This window comes from Pavona decussata, unplaced genomic scaffold, assembly GCF_977016875.1.
Source record: "Pavona decussata unplaced genomic scaffold, jaPavDecu1.1 SCAFFOLD_154, whole genome shotgun sequence".
Classification (NCBI taxonomy): domain Eukaryota; kingdom Metazoa; phylum Cnidaria; class Anthozoa; order Scleractinia; family Agariciidae; genus Pavona; species Pavona decussata.
Window position 1 is genome coordinate 141,605 of NW_028145566.1, and position 15,353 is coordinate 156,957.

The 15,353-nt window shown below is 37.5% G+C and overlaps 1 protein-coding gene across 17 annotated transcripts in view; it reads right to left on the bottom strand.

Annotated features, from left to right (window-relative positions):
* LOC146466007 (uncharacterized) overlaps window positions 1-15,353 on the bottom strand; it is an 82,778-nt gene that overhangs the window by 54,547 nt on the left and 12,878 nt on the right. For 9 of the 17 annotated variants that reach the window (XM_085127895.1, XM_085127906.1, XM_085127901.1 and 6 more), the window contains exons 4-12: window positions 14,353-14,538; window positions 8,682-8,941; window positions 7,645-7,906; window positions 7,510-7,560; window positions 6,881-6,931; window positions 4,573-4,832; window positions 3,575-3,836; window positions 3,440-3,490; window positions 434-484 (exon numbers count right to left, since the gene is read on the bottom strand). In XM_085127895.1, the coding sequence (XP_084984021.1) occupies window positions 434-484; window positions 3,440-3,490; window positions 3,575-3,836; window positions 4,573-4,832; window positions 6,881-6,931; window positions 7,510-7,560; window positions 7,645-7,906; window positions 8,682-8,941; window positions 14,353-14,538 (1,434 nt within the window). The remainder of the gene's footprint in view (window positions 1-433; window positions 485-3,439; window positions 3,491-3,574; window positions 3,837-4,572; window positions 4,833-6,880; window positions 6,932-7,509; window positions 7,561-7,644; window positions 7,907-8,681; window positions 8,942-14,352; window positions 14,539-15,353) is intronic. The other 8 variants (XM_085127907.1, XM_085127904.1, XM_085127911.1 and 5 more) reach the window with 4 other exon arrangements.

Consider the following 15,353-nt stretch of genomic DNA (forward strand, 5'->3'; position numbering starts at 1 on the left):
AGAATAATAAATTATTGCAGTTCCAATGATCAATCAGATCACTTACACTGTTGTTAGAAAGCATATCAACATTTGAAACAAAACAAACATTTCTGCACTGTAGCGTTTTCCAAGGTCTTGTAAAATCTGCTTGAAGTCCAAGATTTAGTTTCAATTTTTTTTTTCAAATCCGAATGTAAAATGAACTTTCATTGCTTTTAACAACTCCATGTCCTCCATGCTCTATTTCAGCAGTTGATCATTCTTCAGAGATGTGTCTTTTCTTTCTGACTTCCACACAGACGCAGGTTAGTGAGGGGGTCCATTTTATAATCACAGACCTATGAGCCAACTTGTGAATAAAAAAACAAGAAAAGCCTATGGAGATCATTTTGAAAAGCATCGTGTACAACGTCACTTTGATCAGTTTTTGATTGTTTTTTTTTTTTCTAACCTGGTTTGTCATCCTTTTCCATCTGAGTTTTGACTTCTTGTTTTACGGAGTCTGTGCAAAAAAGAAGGAAAAACATACTTATTAAAATGATATTTTAAAAGAGATTTTTTGGTTATAACAATACTGCCAAAGCTTGGTTCTGTTAAAGTGCTACAAAACTAAATTGACTGATGATTCGCTGTGACAAAGGGGTAAGGTATAATTACCTTATTTACTCTGTTACTAACCCATTGCCCCCCTCAGAGTGTGACGCGTGACATTATGCTAATTTCCTAGAAATTTTGGAGTAAAGACTGCGTGATCCAAACGCTTGAAATTAACCATATGCGCAGTAGCACTATAGACGGGATCAGGTTTCAAAGCAAAGCTCATCCGAAAGAGGAGGAATTTTGCTGCCGGAAAGTGTAAAAATTTTATCATTTGATGCATGGACATATAGGACAGAGAGAAAAGCACAAATAAAATTAATTTTTTCTGTGTTTTACGCGCGGCGAGCTCCAAATATGAATAATTAGCGGCCGCATAAAACTGTTAGGACAGGTCATGTCAAGAACCGAAAATGGGTAAAATCACTGTTGTATACATCAAATATGAATTGTAACTGTATTTATTGAAGTTTTCTTGCAGATTCATTTACAGTCAACCCAGGTCACGCGTGAACGATATTTTTGAAATTTGAACGGAGTTTTGAAATTTACACGTCAGTTTTCAAAATCGCCAACGAGATTTCAGAGTTCCCGTATAAATTTCCCTAGCTTATTGACAGTATAAAGCTATGAATTTTTCTTTACTTTGCAAAATTGAATATTTCAAGAATAACAATTGTTTCCCAAGTATTTTGACTCTTTTTTTCAGTTAATGCATCTTTTTCGGAACGATTTCCAGAGAGATGTCCAACATTTCATTCACACGTCGGACATTACAAAGAGAAATTCGAATGTTCATTTCATTCTTGGAATTACTGTTTACGCGTGACCTGGATTGACTGTAAAGGCAGGCAAGGATAAGAGAAGGAGAGAATGACTCGAGCCGCACGAGAACTCTTCGCGAAAAGCAAAGTACAAACGCATCGCATCGCATCGCAAACAAAAACTCACGCAGCGCAAGGAACGACAAAATAAACAAGTAGAGATTCCAAACAAGTTTTATTTACAAGATAAAGAATTCGGCAGCCAAAATGTGACAAATGACGCTAAATAAAAACTTAAATCGTGCCAAATAAAGGCCAAATGGTCCAAACCAAAATGAGATGCAAAATACTATTTAACGCATCATTGAAAAACAATTCGCGGCCTGATTGCAAACTAGTGAAACGTGTCACTATTAGTGGCTAAAGGTTATTTAACCAAGAAAAGATCTCAAATATTGATTAGGCCAAAATGCAATGAAATCATGATCGTATATACTTTTGAAACTCACCGATAGTTCATAGAGCGCAGCGTCGCAGATGGGGACTCGGGTTATAAAGAATGCAATTTCAAGCCGCGTGGTATTCATGAAAGCAAGTTTTGCAAAGCGCTACACTACATGGTATTAAAACACTGAAAAGTGGTCTCTACTGAACGTCCCCCACTTGTTTTTCTACCCCCCCTCTTATAATGCACACAACCTTTCTTCCTACCTTTAATTTTAAAACTAAAATGCTTCCCAATATTTTCTGGGGCGACCGACAAATTATCAATCTTGCGGCGCTTTGAAATGGCGATCAAAATTTTCAGCACCACGAGCGGGCTCCTTAGTTGAATCGTTAAAATGCAAATATTGACCTATTTCCTCAAACCTGTTCTTAGTCATTACCCTTTTGATACCCTGGTTGCCAAAAAAATCATCGTTAGACCAAAATAAAGCGTGAATTGGGCGGCGATTTATCCCCATGATCAAATTTATCCCGATAAAAGCCTTTAATTCCGCGCGCGTGATTAGATGAAAACTAGCAAATCGATCGCCCAACTTTTACTGCACGTGGCGATTACTTTCCTCTACAACTCTACCCCACAAATCGTCTCCTAAAAAAATCAAAACGACATCTAATTCGGAAGGATTATCTAAGGCTATATTAGGACCAGACGCTGCCACGAACGGAGGAACTTGAACATCTGAGAGGTAAGCCGTCCATCTCGCTTCTTCTTCTTCGTCGTCTGTGTCATGGCTTGGCTGTGGAACTTGGGCTTCTTCTTGATCAGGAGCATCTTCTTCGTCTTCTTCAGCGTCTAGGCACCCGAAATCTAAATCTAAATCATCGTCACTACTAGATCCTCCCTCCCCAAACCCATCAAAGCTTTCTTCATCCCCCGAGTCGACAAAAAGTGCCGCTACATCCGTATCATTTTCGAGCGCATTCGCCATTATCTTGCAAATTTCGACTACCTCGCGCGATGAAAAAATTACTGACCTTGGGGTGCTTGACATGACCTGTCAAAAAATGCGCAAAAGATGGCATTTGATTGGTTAACCATCTCTTTTGATCTCCATGACAACAAAAAAACGAAAAAGCCACCAGGGGGAGGTAGAGAGACGAAGAACCAGCCGCCATTTTGGACGGGCGGTCTCGGGCGTTTCAGGAAATTCGGGGGTTGTTGCGCACGGGCGGTTACGGGCGTTTGAGGGGTCAATGGGTTACTAAAGTGAAAAACATTAATTTGAAAGTATGTTTGCTGTCAAAGGCAACCCATTCTGAAACACCAGATGTCCTCAATTCACAACTACTTTAAAATGCTTCTGAAAACCAAAAAAAGTAATGAAGGATCTGCAGCTATTTGATTCAGTACCTTGAAATTAGCTATTTTCACTGGTGACACATTCCTTATAGTAACAGCTACAATGTGATTTAGAAGTGTAACAGTAAAACAAAACAGTTACCATCTCAATCATTTTATAATCAGAGACCTATGAGCCAACTCATGAATGAAAAGATGGTCTATAAGAAAAGCCTTATGGGGATCATTTTGAAAAGCATTCTGTACCACATCACTTTGATCGTTTTTTTTTTATATTTTTTTTGCTAACCTGGTTTGTCATCCTTTTCCATCTGACTTTTAACTTCTTGTTTCACGGAGTCTGTGGAAAATAGAAGAAAGAAGATACTGATTAAGTAGACAAATCTGGTTAGCTGGCATTGCTTTACATATTAAGTTCCTATACCTAGTTTGGGTCGAAGGCTGACATAGTGATGCTCATGCAGGTGTCCCAACACAAGCTGGCTGCTGCTGTCAACATCATATTCTGGGTGGAGTGTTGCGTCATGTGACAGACTGCTGATCACATGAATGCCTGTGTCAAAGCAGTTTGCTGCAGCATGGAGAATGACGTGGTCACCCTCTGTCCCATCTGCTGCCATGTTTCTAAGGTAATCAGACCAAGACTGATGTCCATGTACAAAGTTAAACAGCTCTGTCCCATCTTGCTGCAAGAGAAGAACATAACAATAACAACAAAATGTCAAAATACATTGTGCCACTTCATCCAATGATCAATTGAGGATAAAGCTTTTCACTAAATTGGCCAGTGCATCGATCCGCAACAAACCAAATTATACCAAAACATGTTAGCTGTTCCATAATTGAATAACTGAAGCATTGGATATAATGTACTTTCAGAGCTTTGCTTCGCTTTAAGTATCCACAAAATATCAGCCTTTGAGTAAATTATACATGTACCAACTGTCCAAGAAAATTAGTAACCATAATTTTTAGAATTGACTTCTGCCATCTCTTACAAAATCTCATCAGCAAGATATGAAGAAACAATTAAGTTTTATCTTGATAGAGGTATTTTTCAGTCAGTGACATGTACAGGCATACTGTGTTCGGAAAAAGAAAATGTGAATTCTCCTCCCTAACAGAGTTGAACCTTTGACCTTCCATTTGGATGTAATAGCACTCAGCTACATTGAAAACAGACTTGTGGGAGCTAAGACCATTAAACTACATTCATGCAGTGACAAACATTTGCATACTGCTAGGATTTGAATGTAAAATTGTGTTTGTTGTGATAAATTCATGATAGAGGTATATTTTTCAGCCAGCCACTTTGACATATTCGAAAAAGAAACTCCAACTTCTCAACTTGCTTTAATTTTGCTGGATTTGTATAACCATAAAATCAAATTCACTTGTTAGACATTACCAATACTAACTTACCAGTGTAGGGTTCTCCTCGAGATATTGGACTATGCGCTGCCTCAATGCTCTATGAGAGAATTGGATTTCTTTCACCAGGTCCAGTTGTTCTGACAATGCGTAAAACATGGAATTCCCTGATGCCTTGCAATCAGAAATTTGGAAGCCTTTGTCTGAAGCAATTCTCTTTAACCCCTCTAGATGTTGTGCCTCACCGATGATCTTGCCTGCATCATATTGCATTTGCTCAAGACCATGGATAATTTGTTCAGCTCTCATAACTAAAACCACCAATAAAAGGAATAACAAGTGTATTTTCAAGAATCCTATAATAGACCTTTTTATCGATACGGCGGCCATTTTGAATAACTTAATTTTACAGTTTATTATGGGATGCCCAGGGGGCAAAGAATGCTCGCGTGACTGAACACACTTATTGTTGTCATTTGACAGCCCTGTTTATACTTTCTAATCACCATTTAGTCATGCCTGATCAACTGGATGAAAACACAACAGAGTTCAGTATGGAAGAGCTAAATGTATGGAATGTCGAGAATCTGCGAAAATATTTGAGAAATTGTGGCATTGCTATCGCGAATGATACTCGTAAGCCCGACTTGTTCTTGAAAGTTTACCATGCTTCTCGGCTACATTTGCCATTGTGTTGCACTAAAGAACAACGACGATGTCCAAATTGCAGCAAGAAGAAAAGAAAAGCTCTTATGACTTTATTGATGGAATTTCGCTTCCTTTTGCGGAGAAACTGGACAATTGGCTGAAGGGAAGCTATTATTTTCCTGACACGATGATGAGTGACATGGAAGCATACTTGTCGAAAAACAATGACATGAAATCCGCGAAGGAGGGAAAAAATCTATATGAAAGCGGACATGTCACTGATGTTGAGTACAATATCATATCAGATTGCCTTAACTTTGTTATGCACAACTGTACGTGGAAAAGTTGTCCCGCAAACGAGAATCGGAGAAGACCCGTACACTAACCAAGATAACACGTTGTTTCGCTTCAGTTTTTGCCCCCTGGGCACCCCATAATATTCAGCAAAATTAAGTTATCAAAAGGGCCGTTGTATCAGTAAAAAGGTCTATTATAATTATATAGGGTATACAAGTATCAAAAATTTAAATACAGTCAAACCTCTTTATTACGGACACCAAGGGCACAGGAATAAGTGTCCGTATTATAGAGGTGTCCGTTTTAGAGATGTAGGCTTTCTATGGATTTCAGTCTCTCAGGGACCAAGTGAACTGTCCGTAATAGAGAGGTGTCCGTATTATAGAGGTATCCGTAAGGAGAGGTTCCACTGTACTATTTAACAAGACATAGTCATTACATAGCTAACAGTTTTTGCAAATGTTTAACAGGGCTGGGGGTCATGTACATGTTGGCATATTGTTGTCAAAAGTAATTCCCGCCTACCTTCTGTTCCACTTGTCAGATCAGTTTGAGAAGCTGTGGAACTACCAGTAGCCACGAAAGTTACATAGATAAAGTTTAGAAAGCTTTATTAAAGAAAGCTTTTTCACAGCTTACAAAAACGTTATACATAGAATGTATGAAGCAAAACCGGTGATTAAAGATGAATTTCTTGGCAGGGAAGCCAAATATGACGCAGTATCGACCCAAAATGTGACCTAGCTGTGACCTGTACTTTAGTCCCGCCATTGGGAGGGGAATTACACAGGTTAAAGAATTGTGGCTCAAATGATCAGATCACTTACACTGCTGTTACAAAGCATATCAACATTTGAAACAAAACAAAAATTGCTGCACTGTAGTGTTAAACAGAATTAGCTAAACTAATTTTTTTTAGCAAACTAATCTACTTGATGTAATACTTTAGTCCCTACATTGCGAGGGAAATTATAGAAGTTAAAGAATAATAAATTATTGCAGTTCCAATGATCAATCAGATCACTTACACTGTTGTTAGAAAGCATATCAACATTTGAAACAAACCAAACATTTCTGCACTGTAGCATTTTCCAAGGTCTTGTAAAATCTGTTTGAAGTCCAAGATTTAGTTTCAATTTTTTTTTTCAAATCCATTGTAAAATGGACTTTCATTGCTTTTAACAACTCCATGTCCTCCATGCTCTATTTCAGCAGTTGATCATTCTTCAGAGATGTGTCTTTTCTTTCTGACTTCCACACAGATGCAGGTTAGTGAGAGGGTCCATTTTATAATCACAGACCTATGAGCCAACTTGTGAATAAAAAAAACAAGAAAAGCCTATGGAGATCATTTTGAAAAGCATTGTGTACAACGTCACTTTGATCGGTTTTTGATTGTTTTTTTTTTTCTAACCTGGTTTGTCATCCTTTTTCATCTGAGTTTTGACTTCTTGTTTCACGGAGTCTGTGCAAAAAAGAAGGAAAAACATACTTATTAAAATGATATTTTAAAAGAGATTCTTTGGTTATAACAAAACTGCCAAAGCTTGGTTCTGTTAAACTGCTACAAAACTAAATTGACTGATGATTCGCTGTGACAAAGGGGTAAGGTATAATTACCTTATTTACTCTGTTACTAAAGTGAAAAACATTAATTTGAAAGTATGTTTGCTATCAAAGGCAACCCATTCTGAAACACCAGATGTCCTCAATTAACAATTACTTTAAAATGCTTCTATAAACCAAAAAAAGTAATGAAGGATCTGCAGCTATTTGATTCAGTACCTTGAAATTAGCTATTTTCACTGATGACACATTCCTTATAGTAACAGCTACAATGTGATTTAGAAGTGTAACAGTAAAACAAAACAGTTACCATCTCAATCATTTTATAATCAGAGACCTATGAGCCAACTCATGAATGAAAAGATGGTCTATAAGAAAAACCTTATGGAGATCACTTTGAAAAGCATTCTGTACAACATCACTTTGATCCGTTTTTTATTTTTTATTTATTTTTTTTCCTTTTTTTTTTTTGCTAACCTAGTTTGTCATCCTTTTCCATCTGACTTTTGACTTCTTGTTTCACGGCGTCTGTGGAAAAAAGAAGCAATAAGATACTGATTAAGTAGACAAATCTGGTTAGCTAGCATTGTTTTACATATTAAGTTCCTCTACCTCGTTTTGGTCGAAGGCTGACATAGTGATGCTCATGCAGGTGTCCCAACACAAGCTGGCTGCTGCTGCGAACCTTATGTTCTGGGTGGATAGTTAAGTCATGTGACAGACTGCTGATCACATGAATGCATGTTTCAAAGCAGTTTGCTACAGCAAGGAGAATGATGGGGTCACCCCATGTCCCATCTGCTGCCATGTTTCTAAGGTAATCAGACCAAGACTGATGTCCATGTACAAAATTAAACAGCTCTGTCCTATCTTGCTGCAAGAGAAAAACAACAATAACCAAAAAATGTCAAAATACACTGTGCCACTTCATCCAATAACCAAAAATGTCAAAATACATTGTGCCACTTCATCCAATGATCAATTGAGGATAAAGCTTTTCACTAAATTGGCCAGTGCATCGATCCGCAACAAACCAAATTATACCAAAACATGTTAGCTGTTCCATAATTGAATAACTGAAGCATTGGATATAATGTACTTTCAGAGCTTTGCTTCGCTTTAAGTATCCACAAAATATCAGCCTTTGAGTAAATTATACATGTACCAACTGTCCAAGAAAATTAGCAACCATAATTTTTAGAATTGACTTCTGCCATCTCTTACAAAATCTCATCAGCAAGATATGAAGAAACAATTAAGTTTTATCTTGATAGAGGTATTTTTCAGTCAGTGACATGTACAGGCATACTGTGTTCGGAAAAAGAAAATCTGAATTCTCCCCCCTAACAGAGTTGAACCTTTGACCTTCAATTTGGATGTTATAGCACTCAGCTACATTGAAAACAGACTTGTGGGAGCTAAGACCATTAAACTACATTCATGCAGTGACAAACATCTGCATACTGCTAGGATTTGAATGTGAAATTGTGTTTGTTGTAATGAATTCATGATAGAGGTATATTTTTCAGTCGGCCACTTTGGCATACTTGAAAAAGAAACTCCAACTTCTCCCATTTTATTGCTTTGCTGGATTTGTATAACCATAAAATGAAACTCACTTATTATAAGACATACCAATACTAACTTACCAGTGTAGGGTTTTCCTTGAGGTATTTGACTATGTACCGCCTTAATGCTGTATGAGGGACTTGGATTCTTTTCACCAGGTCCAGTTGTTCTGACAATGCGTAAAACATGGAATTTCCTGATGCCTTGCTATCAGAAATTTGGAGGCCTTTGCCTGAAGCAATTTTCTTTAACCCCTCTAGACTTTGTGTCTCGCCGATGATATTGCCTGCATCATATCGCATTTGCTCAAGATCACGGAATATTTGTCCAGCTCTCATAACTAAAACCACCAATAAAAGGAATAACAAGTGTATTTCCAAGAATCCTATAATTATTATTATATAGGGTATTCAAGTATCAAAAATCTAAATACTATTTAACAAGACAGTAATTAGACTGACATAGACTGACTTCCACGAGAAAACCTTTCAGAGGAGAAAAATTGTAATATGCAAACTTGTATGCCATTATACTCATAAAGAAAGACACTGAATATCCTTAATTTTTATTGTTTTTGTGTCATGTACCCTAAACTACAATTTACACAATGTAACAATTAGATGATGGTTTCACTGACACACACTGAGTTCTCCTCTGTAGAGATTGTATTGGGCTTGTAAACCAGCCAGTAAATTTGAACTAGAAAAACTAATTACTGATACGATACGACATACCGTGTAGCATGAAAATTTTGCGGGTTCTTATTTTTGCGGATTGACCACGATCCGCAAAAATTAGTTCCCGCAGGAAAAAATACCCGCAAAATAAAACGCCGCAAAAAATAACTCCCTTCAGTCAAATTGAAAACTTTGCTTGAATAGACTTGTGCCACTGGGCGTTATAAATTGGACTCAAACAAGACCACGGACATGACTTTCCATTGCAAAAGGCAACCAGGGCTTAGACACATACGGTAGTCTGTTTCGCAAACAAAACAATGTGAAGAGAACAGAAAATGTAAAGTGTACAGTAATTCAGTACATTAGATTGGCACGAATGGAGTCATCTGAAGGAACACCATTTGCTAGGGCGTTTCCGATGCCAGATCTTTTACACCCATTCTCAATGATTGCGGAAGTTTTCTGCTTCTTGAACAATGAATCGCAAAAAATAGTTCCCACCAGAAATTTCAGTCATCTCGAGGCGCAAAAATTTGTTCCCACAAACTACAAAATATCGCCAATCCGCAAAATGAAACTCCCGCAAAATTTTCATGCTACACGGTATACGTTTAATTTTTAAATTCAAAGTAAGATTGGACTAATACTTATTGATATAGAAATGAACTAAGTAGTTAATTAAAAGAATATCTTGTGTTTCTGCAACCTCGGTGGGTTCTTGGAGCTCTGTTCTCTGGCGAGGTTGAATGACAACTGAGATGTCAGTGGCCAGGCCATGGTCCTTTTATACCAGAACTTCTGGTTTAAGATTTTCTGCCCTTTAACTGTTCATGTAAAGATTCCAAAAATAATCAAATTGCATTGGATTTAATTGCTTCTACATGAACAAGGTTTCCTTGAAAAGCTTTGTTTTTATTTTGACTTAATAATTGACTTTACACAATGCAACATATATAAAACTTGCTAAGTTCAGACTTGTTGAGGAAATCATTATTTTATTATGTACAACCTTAAAGTTCCCAATATGGCTTTAAATGACCATAAAATTATCTACAAAGTCAGAAACATTTTCCAAAGTGCTATAATATAATTTGTTCTTAACTAGTTGTTTGCCCCCATATGAAAGTACAGGACTAAGTATTCCCTGCATGATGTACAGTTGAGGGTTTGCTTGGATTTGCAATACTTGAAACAGATGATACATGTATCGTCCTTTCTCGAGCTAACACATCTTGGGGACAGAAATTATATCATTTAAAGTTAGCCAATTTGTAGCTGCAATGCGTTAATGATGATGTTGAGAGCAATTCAAGAGAACTGGCCTCAGAGACCAGATTCAAATCAAGATCAATATGTAAAACATGTAGTGCGAAACAATCCTGGAGAAAATTATTATTGCATCCCAAGCAACAGTACAGTACCGCTCAAAAGTAGGTTACCACCCTCTCGCGAGACGCGATTCTCGTCTTGCGATACGAGATTCTCGTCTCGAGAGACGAGACACTCGTCTCGCGAGAGGGTGAAAAAACTGTAAGTACATTTACTAAGGCTTGACTTTTCTCGCGAGAGTTTCGCGAGAATATCAAGTTGAGTGTCGGTGTTGTTGATACGGCAGGACGCCCTTGTCACGCAGCAAGCTGAATTATGGAGTTCGGTCACAAGCTTATCGATCGTGAACCAGGTTGCAAACAAAATCGAGCTTGCTTTGTTAAGCGACTTACCGACTGATGAGGACTTAATGTGTTTGTATATACACTGTACTTTGTGATTTAGACCTCTACAGAGCGATTCAACGATGTAAGCGAACGACGGCTGCAAAGATAACCGAACTGATCAATCTGTCATTGCGCATTTATTCGGAGGTGGCACGTCGGGTTATCGGAGCTAATAAATTTGCAGAACCTAATAGAGCGTCTTCATGTAGAAGAGATTGTAAATGCTGTGTATGTTTCTCTATCTTTTATTCTCTCAGGGATTTTGAAAAAAAAAAACCCACAAACATATACACTTAATACAGCTTAATAGAGCTGGTGATGACCAGTTAGACTGTTGCGGCCTCTGTTGTACGTTCGCTAGAGATTATTTGCGTATTACATAGGCGTGAAACAAATATACGAAAACTTACATGTGATTTGCATTTAAAAAACCTATCTGTTACTTTTCAATAATGGGTTGTGGCCAAGGGTTGTGGCTAAAATGTAAGTGTAAATTGAGCGACGACTTTGCGGTTTTTGAAGGTTGAGATGTAAGCGCGGCGCGGTAACCTTTGACATCTTGGCATTGTCGATATGCAAATTCGGTGCACGATAAACTGAAATCAATTCTGAACTAGAACTATGCATTTTACGCTAGCTCTTCAACAACGTTTCTGTTTTCGATTTTCTTTATACACAACTTTGTTTTTTCTTGGCAGAAAAAGCCTTTGCAACCGCAAAGAAGTTCGATTCAATAGCGGTTTGCAAAGCACGATACATGTATATGTAGCAAATTCAAACCGCAGTGAAATTGAAAAACATTGTAAGTGTCAGGGTTATTATTTCAAAAAACTGTTTAATAGATACAGGCACAGAACTTGACTTTAATAAGGCTGGGATTTTTTATGTAGGAATTGTGTGTGCGGGAAAGTTTCAATTGCAAATTGATATGTCGGCGAGCTGCTAAAACGAAACCTTCGAAGTGACGGAAGAAATAAATCATCTCTTACACTGTGCGCGAATCGAAACCTTTGAACTGAATGAAGACAAAATTGTTTCGAATCACATAAGCTCTGATAATGCGAACTTACTTGTCGACGGAATCAACCACCGTTGGCACAGGCCGTTTTAAAAACGGCATACAGTGTAAATAAAAGCAACACAAAACAAGTGCGCGAGAAATTCAGTCATTAGTTCTTCTCGCGAGAAACTCGGTAATATTCCAAAATTTCCGCTCCAGTGATTCTCGCGAGACGAGACTCTCGTCTCTAGAGACGAGACTCTCGTCTCTCGATACGAGATTCTCGTCTCGCGATACGAGATTCTCGTCTCGCGAGAAACGAGACGAGACTGGTAACTTACTTTTGAGCGGTACTGTACAGGAGTATTTTACAGAATGCTGAACACAGAACATCTTATTTTATGCTACCTACATGTAAACACCTGTATAACAGTATAGGGTTAAGCAACAAACTATATTATTTAGGTCTAAGCACTCTTCTATACTATTAAGGGTTTTAATCAAAGGCTCCTGGGAGCCAACACGTGAATGCAGATGACACATCAGTAATTGAAATTATTAGGATGGCTACCGACACTTCCTTGAAAGCTAAAAGAAATTATATCTTTGCCCGATTATGGAACGAGAAATAACCATTCTTGTACTGTAAAAATGATTGTAAACTTATTCCCTACTCAGTGAATAAGGTTATTCTGATGCGCCGATTAAAATTTTTCCACGTGTATTTTTTTTTAAATTCAAAGTTCATGCTGACACTCACTAATTGAATTTAAGACACCACACTTTGTGGAAAAAAAACTTATAATTTTGCTTAAGCTGATGTCACAAAGGGAAATCTGTTGAACAAGGTGTCGCATTACATTTCATGCCCGCCATAAATGCGTGAAATTTTTCCTTTGGAGTTCAGTCCCCGCAATCTTCAAGTAAAAATAATTTGAAATATGACAAACTCTTGCTAAATAAGAATTATTTCAATGAAAGCTAGTTGTCTGTATTATGCTTTGAACACTATTGAATGAATGTACCAAAAAGGTTTTGATCCTGTACTCCGGTAAGAAAGTTATTCAGTGGCGTTCATGGTTCACATGCATTTCAATAAATTCTACACTGTATGCATTTAACAGTTAATGAAAATTTATTGACCGCGTCCTTTTGCTTTCCCATAAATAACCAGATGTAAATTGCAAAAATGAAACATTTTTTCCCTTTGAAACCTCTATGAAAGCTGACAAGATCTAGAAGTGCTCATTTTACCAAACATTTGCATAATTTTGTTTATAAGATGCGTGACATGGCACTTTCCGCTTTCGCATGAAAACTGACAGCCAAACCAATTTTTTTTTAGCAAACTAATCTACTTGATGTAATACTTTTGTATGAGAAGCAAAAATATGATGAAAGATGTCGAGTTTTCATGTATGCAAAAAGTTATGATTAGCAGTGAACTCTTCAGCTGAAGACATAATCTGGCGGGAAATATTTTTTGACAGCAAAATTTCAAGTAGCGCAATGCAATATCACGCAATCTTTCTGACTAAAACTTTCAGTTAGTTCAATCGCGAAAGAGTATAGGTTAAAAATCGGTGAGGCCTACAACAAATAAGGCCACTAGTGCTAAACATACATCAATGCATGCCACATAAACGCTGTAACAAGTGTCTTGTTTATTCAAAGTTCTTGCAGACACTTCACTAATTGTTTTTAAATTCAATTATTGTTAAATTTAATTATTTTTAAATTCTTAAGACACCGCACTTTGTGGAAAAAACGAAAAAACCTATAATTTTGCTCAGATTCAATGAAAAAACTCCATTATTACACTAAAATGATTGTCAAATTATTCTCTACAGATTGAGTAAGATTATTCTGATGCGTCGGGAAAAAATTTCCTCTTCGTTTTTTTTTTTTCCACTTGAGTTTATGACCCCGGACTTTCTGAAAACTGAAAAAAACTTATAACTTTGCTCAGATTTAACGAAAAACCTCCATTCTTGCACTAAATGATCGTCAAATTATTCTCTACAGATTGATAAAAGCATATCCTGATGCGCCTAAACAAAAAATTTTCGAGTATTTTTTCCGCTAATTGAATTTAAAACTCATTCACTGCACATGCCTGAAAGTTAACAACAGAACCAATCAACCAACCAACCGAGTGAAAAGTCCACCATTGTTATAACTTGTTCATCGCGCATGCGCGCATTCACAAGTAAAAAAGCACTGCTTATACGGTTAGCTTTCAGTGTTTGTAATGGCAAACATTGACATTACAGGACGTCTATGGATTTGGTGTTCAGAGTTCTGCAAAATAGTCCCCTGCTCATTCAAGCAACATGAATTCAATGTAACAGCTTACCTCCAAAGTGCTGCCAATCTCTGAAAACCAGCGTATTACTTAGAATGTGAGCAGTAAGGGAAGCAGCCATTATGCTAGCAAAAGGTCTCCATGAATCTGTTTTACGCTTCTTGCCATCAGCAAAGTCTGAGACACCTTTGACGACAATCCATTCAACATTCAGCTGATGTGCTGCAGTATACAGACCTAAAAAGATGTACAAAAGATGTGTCCCTCTGTGAGATTAAGCAAACAGGAAGTGATTAAGATAACCAGTATTCAAAAATTTACAAGAAGAGATTTAGGTCTGAGCACAGTTGTCTAGGTTCAAAATGGTTTCTCTTAACATGCCTGATAACCACATTGGATTTTACCAGTTTGGAGTACCAGAATAGTCTTCATCAGACACTGGGTCACTAATGGGTTGTTCAATAAGAGCTTTAAGACAAACCAGATTGCCGGAAACCACCAAAGGAGGATCTCTCATATCCACCAAGAAAAGACCAAGCAAGATTACCTGAGGTTGTCTACAAGTTATGTCGCCAGAGAGATGCAGAAGCAACTAGACAACAATGCAACCATACAGTACTGTAAGACTACCATCAGTAACAAAAAATGATCACAGGTAGATCATTATTTTAGCAGGTGGCAGTGGATTGATCGCATATCATCAAGGACATTATCAATTGGACAATTACACTTGAATACCACTAGCTTGGTGCTATCGTGTTTAAGCAATGCAAAATTCACAGGAGAAAGGTAAAAGATGTCTGCCAAAGAATAATTATTACTCGGGTCGTAAGGCGGCACGAGTTAAGGTTTCGGTAGCATTATCAAATTCTTTTTTATTTTTGGGGTCGCGATGGGCCGAGAGATAAGAATTCAGGCCTCGAGTTATTGTTCTTGGTCTCATTTTTTGTACTCGGCTGGTACGAGTTAAGTTTTCAGTCGTGTTATCAAATTCTTTAAATTCTCGGTCGCGCTCTTTGTTTTCGGGCTGTGAGGAGTGTTTACAATATATG